This window comes from Danio aesculapii, chromosome 5 (genome assembly GCF_903798145.1).
Source record: "Danio aesculapii chromosome 5, fDanAes4.1, whole genome shotgun sequence".
NCBI classification, from domain to species: domain Eukaryota; kingdom Metazoa; phylum Chordata; class Actinopteri; order Cypriniformes; family Danionidae; genus Danio; species Danio aesculapii.
The window spans coordinates 64,737,746-64,753,638 of NC_079439.1; the positions used below are offsets into that span (position 1 = coordinate 64,737,746).

The 15,893-nt window shown below is 32.7% G+C and overlaps 1 protein-coding gene across 2 annotated transcripts in view; it reads left to right on the top strand.

Moving 5' to 3' along the window:
- Window positions 1-15,893, top strand: part of LOC130229736 (regulator of G-protein signaling 3-like) — a 113,445-nt gene that overhangs the window by 44,340 nt on the left and 53,212 nt on the right. For both annotated transcript variants that reach the window (XM_056458690.1, XM_056458691.1), the window contains 6 exons: window positions 5,896-5,977; window positions 6,547-6,652; window positions 9,679-10,048; window positions 10,120-10,168; window positions 12,359-12,609; window positions 15,749-15,832. In XM_056458690.1, the coding sequence (XP_056314665.1) occupies window positions 5,896-5,977; window positions 6,547-6,652; window positions 9,679-10,048; window positions 10,120-10,168; window positions 12,359-12,609; window positions 15,749-15,832 (942 nt within the window). The remainder of the gene's footprint in view (window positions 1-5,895; window positions 5,978-6,546; window positions 6,653-9,678; window positions 10,049-10,119; window positions 10,169-12,358; window positions 12,610-15,748; window positions 15,833-15,893) is intronic.

The following is a 15,893-nucleotide window of genomic DNA, read 5'->3' on the forward strand; positions in this document are numbered from 1 at the left end:
GTTTGCTGATAAAATAGAAAGGGTCATCCATAAGATGCATCTCAAGCTCTCCTGGGATGTATGGCTCAATCGATGAACATTAGTCAATGGTAGAAATATAAGATCAGGGAGGGATGGCGGATGAGTATTGTTCACGTGTCGGGGGTGGATAGTGATTTTTGTTGGAGGTGCCCATTTATGTTTGTTTGTGTAGTATTAGGAAAGAAAGTATTTTCAAAAGATTTAAGATGAGGAGTTTATTTTATTAGTATGATTTAAATCTAATCTTAGTCAACTTTGTCTTGTTTTATCTAGTTTTCTTTTGAATTAATCAACAACAAATGTATGTTAAATTGAATTTAAATTGATTGTAGAATATCAATTCCATTCATATAATATAATATAATATAATATAATATAATATAATATAATATAATATAATATAATATAATATAATATAATATAATATAATATAATATAATATAATATATGAGCAATATCACATGAGTAGCAGTGCATTATGGCTGTATATGGCTAGAACCCGCAGGCTGAGTGCCTTAGTGTATTACCAGTGACCATATACAGCCATATCTCACTGCTATGAGTATGATATTGCATTTATACAACAGTTCGACAGCACAATCGTGTATATATATATATATTAAAAAAAACACTTTTGTAAGAGGATCTACTTTCTTCCACCGTTCATACACATCTGCAGCTGACTGTCAGAACAGCAGAAACCGTTGCTTTGAATGATTCTTTTGCGTAATGTCTAAAGTGACGACCAATCAGATGATTTTGCTCACATTTTAAGATTATAAGGCTGAATGGCATGAAATGCCATCAGTCTACAGAGATTATCCAGTATTTCTCTGTTGCAATCGGAAGATCACAATAATTAACCCTGAAAAAGCCAGAGCAAAGCAAACACTACCAGATTACTATGGTATAAATACAGCACTACAACATACAAAAGAGAGAGAGAGATTGACTTAGATTGTCACTTACCTGTTCTATAATGATTTGTTCAGATGTAGTTTGAAACGTCTCCCCTAAGGACTTATTATGCAGTCTCTGTTGCCATCTTGTGGCGAAACGTCAACCGTTGTTGCTCTACTCAGTATGGCAGACTGGCCGCCAACACACAGAATCTCAGAAATTATGAATATTTAAAATTAATATTTATCCTTATAAATAAACTGCACAGTTGCAATCTAAACAAATACAATCTCACCTGAAAAAGCCTCATAAGTACATTATGTTGTCCAACAGCTGCAATATCTGTCAAACTGTAGTCATCCGCTTGCCACTCGTGTGGGTGGAGTAATACACAGGGCTGAAGAGGCTGTACGAGTGCTGATATTACTTTAATATCTCACAACTATCAACTAATCAGATTCGAGAACCAGACAGAACTGTTGTATATAATATAATATAATATAATATAATATAATATAATATAATATAATATAATATAATATAATATAATATAATATAATATAATATAATATAATATAATATAATATAATTTAGTATGATACAATATAATATGGTAATTTAAAAAGGCACAAAATATATTTTTATAAGTCATAATTATTTTTAATTTGTAATAATTAACCTAATCTTAGCAGTAGAATAATTCTATTAGCATTAGAGCAATTCCATTAATATAATTAAATTAAATTTAAAACAATGTAATTTAACGTAACTTAACTTAACGTAACGTAACGTAACGTAACGTAACTTAATGTAACTTAACAAAACTTAACGTAACTTAACTTAACTTAACGTAACTTAACTTAACGTAACTTAACGTAACTTAACGTAACTTAACATAACTTAACTTAACTTAACGTAACGTAACTTAACTTTAACTTAACTTAACTTAACTTAACTTAACTTAACTTAACTTAACTTAACTTAACTTAACTTAACTTAACTTAACTTAACTTAACTTAACTTAACTTAAAAAAGCAAACCAATTTGAAAAGACGAAATGTTGCCAGCACATACTTCATCAACTGAGCTTAACAGCCAAACAAGGCCATATTTAAATTATTTTTGCGAATTGTTGTGAAACTGGGACACCACCTCACGAAATCAGGACGTCTGCTCACCCTCTAGACCTTTTGTTTAAAACTCCTTTTAATGACCGTCAGAACATTTCTCATTCTCTTAAACTGGATTACGCATAAAGTATGAGTATTACCATCATCAGAGTCTGCGTTTAGTAATGCTATTACTTTGACCACACCACGATCACACAGGTGAATCTGTTACTTAAACTGAAAAACAAGTCTAAACAGCGGGAAAAAGGAAACCAGATGAGTTTGGATAATTATTTCATCACAGCAGTTAATGGAGCTTATAACAAGGACGACCACATCGACCCCAGAGGAGAAAAGAGGAACGCCAGTGAAAGTCCTAAAGCTGTCATCACTATTTCTCCTTTTATTCGCTCTCCCTCCCCAAACAAGCCTCTTTGTTGTTGTGCGGTCAATGTCATGTTAAATGTGAGACGCCCCCCTCTCCATCCCCTCCCCTCCAACATTTCCTATTTAGCTTGGCTCCAGGTTTTGTTGACATTTTGAACTTCTACTGTCCAAATATTCGATCTCTGCTGTTTGTCAGTGCCATGGTAGTTTTCTCTCCCCCGTCATTTCCTTTCCTCTGCCAGGGAGAAAAGAAAAGCCCCCCTCCTGATCACCCAGCAACCCTGACTAATTTCTCAGCTTGTAGTTTTTAATATCCCTGACTCTTTGGCGCTGTGGCATTTCAAGTCTTCATGCTGTTGGGGTACAGTGGCACTCTGGGAGATGTTTGTATCTGGCACACACACGCACAGACACACTCACTGACCCGGTTACTGTGGGCCCTTACACTGTACTCCTACTGTGGATGATCCGTCTTCCTGAATGTTCTGTAAAGGTTGATTAATCAGTCCATTTAAAGGTGTCTTATTTTGGGGTACTATTTCTTTCTACCTATCAAAGGCTTTCATTTAATTGAACTGTGTTTTATTTAGGTGTTAACATCCACTGTTGATTATTTTGGGACCATTTGGGATTTAAAAGTTTGAGATTTGGAAATATGTATATATATATATATATATATATATATATATATATATATATATATATATATATATATATATATATATATATATATATATATATATATATATATATATATATATATATATATATATAGTGCATTTTTTTTATCCTAAATGGAGCATAACAGAAATATTATTACATATTTATGTACAGTTGAAGTCAGAATTATAGCCACCTGAATTATTAGCCCCCCTGTTTATTTTTCCCCAATTTCTGTTTTATGGATAAAATATTTTTTTAACACATTTCTAAACATTATAGTTTTACTAACTCATTTCTAATAATGGATTTATTTTATCTTTGCCATGATGATATGATGATACAAGACACTTCTATACAGCTTAAAGTAACATTTAAAGGCTTAACTAGGTTAATTAGGTTAACTAGGCAGGTTAGGGTAATTAGGCAAGTTATTGTATAATGATGGTTTGTTCAGAATCAGATAGAGCTTTATTGCCAGGTATGTTCACACATACGAGGAATTTGTTTTCGTGACAGAGCTTCTACAGTGCAACAGGATAACAGAGACAGGACAAAAAACAGATAATAAATATATTTTTAAAAAATAGAAGTAGTGAGTGCAAATATACAGATTGACAAGTGTATGTACATGTTTATTACTATATACAACGTTATATGTGCAGCTGTTATGTGCAAATTGGCATGTAAAGTGTGTTGTTAAATAAGTGTATACGTGTATAAAAGTGTATAGCAAGTAGTGATGTAGACTATCGAAAAAATATAGCTTAAAGGGGCTAATAATTTTGACCTTAAAATGGTTTTTAATAAATTAAAAATAAATATAAAACAAATAAGACTTTTTCTGAAAAAAAAAACAATATTACTAAAATACAATATCAGACAAACTGTGAAACTTTTCATTTGGGAAATATAAAAAAAATGAATAAATAAAGGGCGGGCTAATAATTCTGACTTCAACTGTATTTATCAAATGTAAATTATTCTGGTAATAGCAAAGCAATATTTTTAGGCATCATACTTCTATGTTTATTCTCACATGATCTTTCAGAAACCATCTGATTTATTGATAAAGAAACTATTATTTATTGTTATTATTATTATTATTATTATTATTATTATTATTATTATTATTATTATTATTACTTTTTTTTAAATTAATGCTGAAAACGGTTGCTTAAGGGCATAGTTCACCCAGAATCAAAAATTTATTTGCTTTATTTAATCTTCCACAAGTAGTTTCAAACCTTTATGAGTTTCTTTCTGCTGTTTAAAACCTGTAAAGATTGACTTCCGTAGTACACTTTTAAAAAAAAAGGGTACATGGGGGTACAAATAATGTTCCTTAAGGAACATTAGTTGTAATAGTTGAACCTTATATAGTACAGAAAATACCTCTTATGACACTGTTCTGTACCTTTTATGGGTCAATTGAAATGAAGGTACACAATTGTTCTCATAAAAAAGGTACATAAGTGTTGGACACTACTTCTTTATTACATTATCTATGAAAATAAATATTACTGGAAAGGCAAAGTGATTTAATGAATAAGTTCCATATTAAAACATGAATTATCATTTAAAAGCATGTTTAAAGAAACTCATAAATATTAATTATTAAGTTCTATAAAACAAAGCATCTGGTAAAACAAAACTATAGGTATTGTAAACTAAATATTTAAGGCATTTTTAATAAACATTTGGTAAGCATTTTCTGATAAATACAGTTTCATTATTCCATATAATGAAGTATCCACACCTTTTGAGGTTTGCTTTCAAGTGAACTGGCAAAAGTCCCACATGTGCAAAGTGTTCATACAGACATTTTACTATTGTAAAATGAATCAAACACTGTGCATATCTCATCACAATGCTTTTGCATAATTCTATTTCTAAAATTAAGTAAATTAAATGAACTGTTAAGTGATTACAAAGGTATTGTGTGAAAATTTGAGAAAAAAAGTTTTGTATTGTACATGGGAGAATGTATTTCTGTAATATTTTGTAGAAATGTTTAGTAAAAAATAGATCTTTTGATTTGTTGAAGTATTTTTATTCTTTATTGTAAATGAAAAGGTTCATTAACACAAAAAGAAACCTTTTAAAAACATTGTTTAAAAATGTATTTGATGTTTTATATTTACTGAAAATAAACTGACGCATTTTGAGTATAAATGGCTTAAAATAGTTCTTGAAGAAACACATTTGACACTGTTAAGGTACAAAGTGTCTTGTCACTGCAGTGGTACCTTCATGGATCACATTTGTACCTTTGATGAAGGCATGAGGTACCATTTTTTTCTGAGAGTGTAGGAAAAACAAATAGTATGGAAGTCAGTGGTTGCAGGTTTCCAGCTTTTTTCAAAATATCTTCATTCGTGTTTAACAGAAAAAAGTTTGTAGTAAGTGATTTAATCATTACAGATTCATTTTGGGTGAACTATCCATTAATATTTTCGTGGAAACCATGATTCAATTTTAAAAAGAATAACATTTAAAATAATGGCTAATAAAATAAAATGGCTCTACTAAACTGTAAACAGAAGGTTCAAGTTACTATCAGAAAGTGTATTCCAGAGTAAGCCTGTTGGTCAGGTGTAAAAAAAAAAAAAAGAGTCAAAAGAGGAAGTCTTCAAAGTATCACTGTTAAAATTATTATTCATTATTATGCATTTATTTTTAACGAGAAATCTCTTATAAGATCTTGTCACTTAAAATTTTGTATGTCCTAATTAATTAATTAATTTAAAAACATTTCAAATAGGATAAAAACAACAAGCTTTGAATGGTATTATGAACAAATGTTTCTCTTTCTCAGGTGACCATTTTGAGAGGAAAAGATGGTTTTGGCTTCACCATCTGCTCTGACTCTCCTGTGCGGGTCCAGGCTGTTGATCCAGGTAATCTTTTTAAATTCGTCATGTCACTTTCCTCGACTTTCTCTAAAATTTACTTAGAGTAATATCACATTTTATAGAAATTGCTTGTTCATAGCGCTGGAGATTTCATGGCATTCTTAGTATTTTTAAGTTTTGAATTGCAGACCTTTTTTATTTTGGTAAATCATAGTTTAGTTAAAAGTTTAATGATAACAGAAAAGATAGTTCTGAAAAAACATGAGTATAAAAGAATAGTCCACATCAAAAATGTAACATTAACAGATTAGCATAATTGAAATCAGGTTCAAAACATTTTTTTGTTCTAGCTGATGAATGAAAAAGAACTTTGAAAGCAAATCAGAATCTACTCTGATTTAAAGAGGTTGATCATTTCAAAAGAATTTGATTAATATTTTTGCTAGTATTTGGTTTATATTATTTGTTATGGTGTATATAGGCCTTGCTATTATTGTTAATTCATGATGTTAAATTTCAGTACAAATCAGTGAGCTTTTCTTTATATCAAAGAAATGTGACATGCCACTTTTCCTTCTATCTCGATCTTGAGTGTGTTTGTCTGTTTTGTGTAGGTGGTCCAGCTCATCAGGCGGGTTTACAGCAGCTGGACACGTTACTTCAGTTGAACGGCCAGCCGGTTGAACACTGGAAGTGTGTGGATCTGGCTCATGCCATCAGGTGTGCACTGTTTGGATGTTTTTGTAGCCTCAGGGTTCACACTTATTTAATTAATTCTGTCATCATTTGATTTTTTTTTGTAATGTGGAAAACAAAAAAAGATTTTAAGAAGAGTTTTGCCTTCCACTTTACATGCAAAAAACAATAGAAGCCAACATAACCCTTTAAACATTCTTCAAAGTATCTGACTACAACACCGGTAGTCTTTAGTTTCAGAGAGGTTTTCACAAGCACTAGCACACATACAAATGTACATCTCGACATGCGAATGTGTTTCCCCATTTGTTTTCATTGAAGTCGTTCACAATGCTTATCCATGCACAGAATTGGCTCTTTGTAATGCAGTCAAATTTGTAAGCAAAGCAGTTTTAGCTGCATTTAGTGCTTCTGCCTGTGGGTGGAAGTGACAACATTTCTTCCCCAAAAATTCAGTATTTTGGTTCGTCTGTGGGAAAAAAGCAGCAGCATGAATGCTAAAGTTTTAATTAAAACTGTAAACATTAACAAAAACTTGACCCCCCGCCAATGAAAGTGATTAATGATCTACAGTTTTATTTTATATTGCAATTATAATAAGCCCAGTTGCATACAAACATTGCTAAATTAGCAAAACTAAATTTGGAACATCAAATTCACTGTTTCTCTACTGGCACAGGACGTCAACATGACATCAGATTGACATTGTACCCCAACATCGTGGGGGGACGTTGCATGTTTGGAAAGAAAAATAGGTTGACATCAGAACCCAACGTCAGTGTCCAACGTTCATCCTAATATCAACCAAATATCAACGTTTAATGATGTTACAGCTTAACGTTGTGTGGGCGTTACCACTATATGACGTCAATCAGACGTTGGATTTTGGTTGCCATACCTGACGAATAAATGTCAGTATTTGACGTCAATATGACGGTGGTTTAAGATGTTGAGTCGATGCTGGATTTTGCTCACTTTCCAACACAACCTAAAATCAACCAATTATCAATGTCATTATTGGACATCAAAGTAATGTTGTTCTTAGACGTTGGCTAGACCAGTGTTTCCCAACCCTGTTTCTGGAGGCACACCAACAGTACATATTTTGAATGTCTCCCTTATCTGACCCATTAACTTCAGGTTTTGGAGTCTCTTCTAATCTTCTGATGAGTTGATTCAGGTGTGTTTGATTAGGGAGAGGTTGAAAATGTGTGCTGTTGGTGTGCCTTCAGGAACAGGGTTGGGAAACACTGGGCTAGACATTGAATTTTGGTCACCTGACCTCAATATTAACCTGACCTGACCTCAAAATTAACATCTTATAAAATTGTGTGACTGAACAAAAGGAAAATTGCAAAAATTGTACCAAAATGTTAACAAATTTAACTAAAAACGTACCCCCTTCATGTTTCCAAATACAAGTGCAGCCGTTTAGAGGTCATTACAGGTTAATGATGCCAGAATTTGTCGGTATTTTGAAATGGATGCGTATCCCTTCTGTGGTAATTGCCTGGGTGAACATCACTTTTTAGATTTTACCAGTAAAGTCATTCCTGATATTGACCAGTATTACTGTGTGAAAGGAGCTTATGAGGATTCTTTCAAAATCCATTTATTATTTATCGTCAAAATGTACAATGTTTATTTTGCTTGCACACATTGTTATTCTTTAAGCAAACAATTAACATGTTCAAGTTTAAAAAAAAAGTTTGTTTTTAGTGAATTCAATCATAGCTATGTTTCCATTCAAAAATGTGAATTAAATTTATGCACAAAACCGGATTATCGCATAAAAGACGTGCAAATAAATCAGCATTTCCATCCGACGAGTAAAAGCGAACAAAATCGACACTTCCTGATTAACTGGCGCCAAAAATCAACAGTAAAAATGGAATTTGCTGTGGTAGGAGAAGCTGCGTGAATTTTTTTTAATCATTTAATAAAAGGAGAAGGCAATCCTGACACGCAGTAAACGCTCAGTTTGAAGTTTGAAGGCGTGAGACGGAGAGAACAGACGCTCTTGATTCTCGAGGTCATTAATAATATACTAACACTAACACTGAAACGGTTGAGGCGTTTTAGAATGACCAAAACAACATTTCAGATGTTTTACAATGTGCTCAGCCTGCTGGTTTGTCCATTCACACACATTTTTATCATCGCATGAACTCTTATAACAAAATCACATGACCTTTTTTAATGCGCATACTGGAATTTGTTCAGTAAAAGTGCTTCCATCGTAGTTTATGTGCATCTTCTCTTTTTGAATAAAGAGTTTTTCCTACTCAGTTATGCGCATATGTTTTTTTATGCGCATTTAAAAATGTATGTGCATCTTGGCATTTCCATCAACCATTTTATGCACATATATGAAATGCACATAAAAATAGGTAAATAGAAACGTCGCTAATGTCTGAGCATTTGCTTCCATTTTGGAGTGTCGGTTTTTCTCTGTTGACGTTAGTTTGACAGCTTAAGCCACAATACTCTTAAGCAAGCTCCTCTCACCATTAGTTTGCTATGTGGGTATGTTGAGCAAATAGAAAGCCCCGCCCCTACTCAATATTTTGTTTCAGATGGAAGTACAACATCACACTTAAAAGTCTCCGCATCATCTGGTTCATGGTTCAGTAATTTCTGGAACACACTTCCCACTGAATTAAGGGGTATTGCAAAAGAAAAAATATTATCAGACATACTGTGAAAATTTCCTTGCTCTGCTAAACATTGTTTGGGAATTATTTAAAAAAGAAAAGAAAAATTCAAAGGGGGGCTAATAATTCTGACTTCAATGTAATTTTACTGATATTGTACGTGTAATAATGTGTTTTTGATTTTGGGTTGCCTGTTTTTTATCTGACAGTGCAACAGATGGACATTAGCTCTTGTGGCTTATTTACAGTGTTTACTGTTGATTTAATGAGCATTGTCCCTGTTAAATAGATAAATAAATAAATAAATAAATAAATAAATAAATAAATAAATAAATAAATAAATAAATAAATAAATAAATAAATAAATAAATAAATAAAATGCGTTTCTCTCTGCAGGAACTGTCGTAATGAGATCACAGTGGTGGTGTGGAGGACCGTGCCTATCATGAAGCCTTACTACGAGGGCCTGATCCACAGGCCTTCCTACAAGCCCTCCGGATTCGAGTCTCTCTCTTCGACAGCAAAGACGCAAAACAAAACACCACCTTTACTCTCTCGGCCCACCAATCACAAACAAAGCCGCCGTAAAAAAGGAAGCAGCTCTGATAATGCGGGAAGCGGCGTGGGAGAGTCGCTATGGTCTTGGACTGGCAAGCGAGAAGAAAACGACTACAAAACACGCACCCAGACTCTCAAAGGTACCCGCGTGACATCATCAAACGGCGACAACTACATCATCCTCTCGCCTGTCAGCCCCGGAAACCAGGTTGGGATCTGAAAGCTGTTTTGTTTTGGTTGATGCTGACTTGTCATTAATATGAATGGTTTATTTTGCAGATATTGCAGCCAGTGTATTCTGACTCCAATGGGACGCTGGGAACTCTAGGTGAGACAGCCAATGAAAGTATTTCTGATTAACGTTCTCAGGTCTCCGATCAGTTTAAAATGTCCACATTTGATTACTTACACTAATAAATAGTCAAAAACGCAGTTGATTAGATTGATTTCACCCACAAAAATCCAGCTTCTGTCCATCTAATGCCCAAACACGGACATGGTGATCGTTTTGGAACATATTGATGTACAGTATATTCATTCATTCATTCATTAATTTTCGGATTAGTCCCTTTATTAATCAGGGGTCGCCACAGCGGAATGAACCGACAACTTATCCTGCATATGTTTTACTGCCCTTCCAGCTGCAACCCATCACTGGGAAACACCTATACAGTCTTGTTCACACACATACACCACGGACAATTTAGCTCACCCAATTCACCTGTAGCGCATGTCTTTGGACTTGTGGGGGAGGAAACCCACGCCAACACGGGGAGAACATGCAAACTCCACACAGAAATGCCAACTGACCCAGCCGAGGCTCAAATTAGCAACCTTCTTGCTGTGAGGCGACAGCACTACCCATTGCGTGACCGCGCTACCCATGTACAGTATAATGAAGGAATAATTAAAATATTCATATATATTCATAATGTGTGGTCAGCGTATTCTCCAATGGGAATTTAGGTGAGACAACCAATGAAAGTGTTTCTGATTAACTTTCTCAGGTCTGTGATCAGTTTAAAATGAGACCTTTGTCTGCTTGCTCGAGGCATGGGCCGGTCTTAGTTTCTGACGGTATGAAAACCTTGAATAAAAATATCACGGTATCACGGTATTTCGTTTACTGCTGTGAAATAATTTCTTTTAAAATTTCTTAGTAAAAAACAACAACTATTTTCCCTATTTAACACAATATATTACATTTTAAAAAACATTTATAACATTTTGAAGCAGTAAATATGTCGGGCTACATAATTAAAATAAACCGTTGACTTATTCTATCTTCACTAGCTTCAAAAACACAGATTTCCTTACAACACATAAAAAAACACTTAAAAAACCTTTACTTATACAGTTGAAGTCATAATTATTAACCCCCCTGAATTATTAGCCCCCCTGTTTATTTTTTCCCGCAATTTCTGTTTAAGATTTTAACATTTCTAAACATAATAGTTTAAATTACTCATTTCTAATAACTGATTTCTTTTATCTTTGTCATAATGACAGTAAATAGTATTTATTGAATAACGATGGTTTGTTCTGTAGACTATCGAAAAAATATATAGCTTAAAGGGGCTAATAATTTTCACCTTAAAATGGTTTTTAAAAAATTCAAAACTGCTTTTATTCTAGCCGAAATAAAACAAATAAGACTTTCTTCAGAAGAAAAAATATTATCAGACATACTGTGAAAATTTCCTTGCTCTGTTAAACATCATTTGGGAAATATTTAAATTTAATAAATTTTTTTTAATTATGCTTTAAATTGACAGTAAAGACGTTTATATGTGCAGCTTTGAGCTTAGGCACCAGAAATATACATTTATTAGGTTGTTGTATTATGAAATAATATTTGTTTATTTAAAAATGACAACTGCAGCATTAGGGAGACTTTCTATCTTGCCAACCTAAAACCTTTTAATGGTATATATGTTTTTTACATGACACTGTAATGTATTTTATTAATGGATCAAAGTTGAGATATTCTATTTTGATTTCACAACTGCAAATGGGATTTTATGCACAAGGAAAGCAAATTAAATGTAAGTAAAAATGTCTATTTATAATAATTGTGAGCATAAAATGTCAAAATATGGACGGAAACAAAGTTTTATTATCATTCAGCATAACAACATTAACATTAACGTATATTTATTAAAATGTATAAAGCCTAAATGATCACTACATTTTATTTTATTTTGAATCATTGAAACCTAAAAAATGGGACAGTGGCAAAGTATAAAGATTTAAAACGACAGTTAATTTGTATTTTATACATATTCATAATAAACCCCATAATGAGTACAAAAAAAGGTAAATTAAAACCCATATCCATCCTTCAAATTCATTTACATCGCAGCATATTTATCCCAGTGATTTAAAGTAGGAAAAGCAGTCAGTATAAACCATTTATGCATTATAATGAAACAAAAAATGTTTTTTTCTGATGCTTAATACAGATTAGACCAATAAAGACTGTAATAACATTGTTTTTGTTTGATATGTCATTTCATAGGGAGAATCTACCAGACCAGCAGAGGACTGCAGCAGAGCCCAGACTACCTTCAGGATGGTGGTCTACAAGCCCAAGCCACCTTGTGTCGATCTATGAGCAGTAAAACCACCACCCTGCCGCCCTCCTCCTACCGACAGAGCTTTGCCAACTACCAGAACTGCACAATCGTCCAGTCCCACCTGCCTCACTCCAACTATGGCACATACGTCAGTCTGGCCCCCAAGATTCTTATCTTCCCTGTTTTTGTACAGGTATTTTCAGTACATTTTTTTATTATTGTATATTATATAATATATTTATATATATATATACAGTATAGACTGCCAAAATGCTTTTCTTACTTAGATTTTTTGTCTTGTTTCTAGTCCAAATATCTAAACATTCTTAAATTAAGAAGCATTTTCTTGACAAACCAAAATATTGTCTTGTTTTCAGAAATAAAATGCCAAAATGAAGTTAGTTTTTACGTAAAACAAGCAAAATAATCTGCTAATGGTTTAAGCAAAATAATCTCGTCTTTGTTTTGACATACATTATTTTGCTTTCCTCATTTGCAGATTAAAGAATTTTTTACTTGTCTATAAAATTCTTGATTTAATATATAAATATTTTAGATATTGGGACTAAAATCAAAACAAAAACTCTAGTTAATGTTAGTTAGTGCAATTGCTAAGATGAACAAACAAAGAACAATACATTAATTACAGTATTTATTCATATTTATTAACATTAGTTAATGAAAATAAAGTCATTCATTACCTAAAGTTAACAAGCACGGAATTGGATTTTAATACTGCATTAGTAAATGTTAAATTATGATTAATATACTGCTATTTAGGAATTTTACCTGTTCCTTATTAGTTTATGTTAGTAAATACAGTACAATAATATCTAATGAATCTTTATTATAAACCATGACCATGTTTTTTTAGTACAGATTGATAAAGAGTGTAAACTAGAGTAATTATGATGCAAAACAAATTAGCTTTACAATTAAAAAATTATTAATTATTATTATTATTATTATTATTAATAAAATGTCTAAAATTACCATATTTCACTGCACATGTACTGTGCTTTTCAAATTTTACTTTTCACTGTATTTTTGGTCAAATCATTGCATCCTTGGATATGCCATCATGCATAAGGGGCCATGAACACTGAACATGTTTTTTTTTTTTATTCCAATGCAATATCTTTCTATGATTTATTTATGCAAATGCATTTGACGGACTGCTTCATATCTTTTGCAGTGCCTCACACATTTTTAAGTCACAATGAGTACGTTTACATGGACGCCAATAATTCGCGACAGGATAGTCTGTACACATGGCTGTTTGATACTATTCTCTGCACCTACCGAGCCAGTGAAGGACTACAGACACCTGCATCACGAAATGCGGAGGGTTTTTTTCCCATTCGGCATGCGGTGTCAAATTCCAAATTAAAACAACACTCTTCCAGCAGTTCATACTCGCATCCAATATCTGGTTTGTAACAGGGGGCATGCATGAAATGTTCCTGAATGAAAGTGAAAGTGCCAAACTGCAGTTAAAGTTGACAAACAAAAAATTAAACATCCGAAATTACATGATACTCCAGAGGAAATGTGGACAGCGTTGTTACACAATGACGTTAATCGAATTATGTGCTACAGCATGTAAAACGGGATCACGAAAGGAACATTTAAAAAGCAACTCATGTAAAAACCTTAATCATATTATTGTCTTATTCAGATTAAGACAAATAATTCCATTACTGATGTCCATGTAAACGTAGTCAATGTCAAGTAAAATGCCAACTTTTACACGCTTATTAATGTCAGTTCCAAAGCAGTGGGCCAATTAAAAAAACTCAGAGGCGGGAAAATCATTGCAAGCTTCTGTTTACAGTAGCAAGTTGGCATGACAGCTGTTTTATTTGACAGCAACATGGATTTTGAAAGTCTTAACATTAAAAACGTGAAATATTTTACCAACTCCAAACTTTAAACCCTTAACTGTCACCATCTTGTCAGCGTTAAGCATTAAAAAGTTTACTTCATCATGTTGTAATCAAATCAAAATGTAATCTTGGCAAACTATATACTGTTGGAAAGGTCTAATGCTGGGTTCACACCAAATGAAGACAAACACAAATTTTCAGCTCAAGTTGAATTACTTGAACTTGTGTGGTAGATAAGACTAACGCGAATTACATACTATTGTGGAAACGCCTCTGTTCCACATTTGAATTGCCATTGTATTTAATCCAGCCTGATCTCACGAGAAAACTTAAGTATTTTACGTTTTGACAGTTTAGTGGCTAATTCGTACGAATTCGTACGAGTTCAGTCGTACGAAATTGTACGATTTTAAAAAGGAGGCGTGGCACCTAACCCCACCCCTAAACCCAACCGTCATTGGCGGATGAGCAAATCGTACTAAATTGTACGAATTAGATCGTACAAATTAGCCACTAAATCAAAAAGTTACGAATTGCCATGAGATTGTGTTGTTTAATCTACTCCTGCAAATACTTCATTTTGATTTGGTGTAAACATGTGAACAGTGGTGCATTATCTTGCAATAATGGTTGTATTTTTGACTCGTTTCTTGTCTAGATATCTCAAAATTATTAAATCAAGAAGCGTTTTCTAGATAAGTGGAAAATATTGTCTTGTTTTTAGAAACAACAAGTCAGAATTAAGTGAGTTTTTCCTTAAAAAAGGTGAAAACATCACCAAAAAATAATCTTATTTCAAATAAAAAAATAATTATTTTCCTCACCCCATTGGCTGATTATTGTGCTTGTTTTAAGCAAAAACTCACTTCATTTTGACTTATTATTTTGAAACCATGAAGTTTTATATTTATATAAGTTTTATATTTATATAAGTTTTATATTTATATAAGAGGTTTTTAAGTATTTATATTTATATAAATATTGAAGACAATATTTTTGGTTTGTCTAGAAAATGTATCTTGATTTAAGAATTATTTGATAACTGGACTAAAATCAAGACAAAAATCCAAATAAGAAAGCATTTTTGCAGTGTACTTGACTTAATTTGTTCATGTTTTTTGTTTAACTATATTTTTAGTCAGTCAAAATGATACATATTCTCAAATATGCATTTATTTACTATATTAATATCAGGTTTATTTAAAACCCCCCAAAATATGTTGCTTTAAATAGTTTTAATTGGAGTAATACATGTCACAGCACGTGATGCTGCTATTAACATTTCATGGCAGCTTTTACCGATATATTAGCTGCTATAAAGGCCGATGTGCTATTATTATCACATATTATCAAGGATGTGTTGTACTAAACCACATCCTTGTATGAATGGCATGACTGACATGATGCACATATCGTGGATATAATGAGTGTTTAATTGCATTGCAGCCACTGGACCTGTGCAGCCCAGAGAGAGTCCTGATGTTGTCGGAGGAAATGATCCTTCATGACAGTAAACACATTGCTCTTAAGGTAACGCCGCTAATCCTTACCATCCCCAGAGAAAAATGTGTTGCTCAGAGGTTGCTCTTGT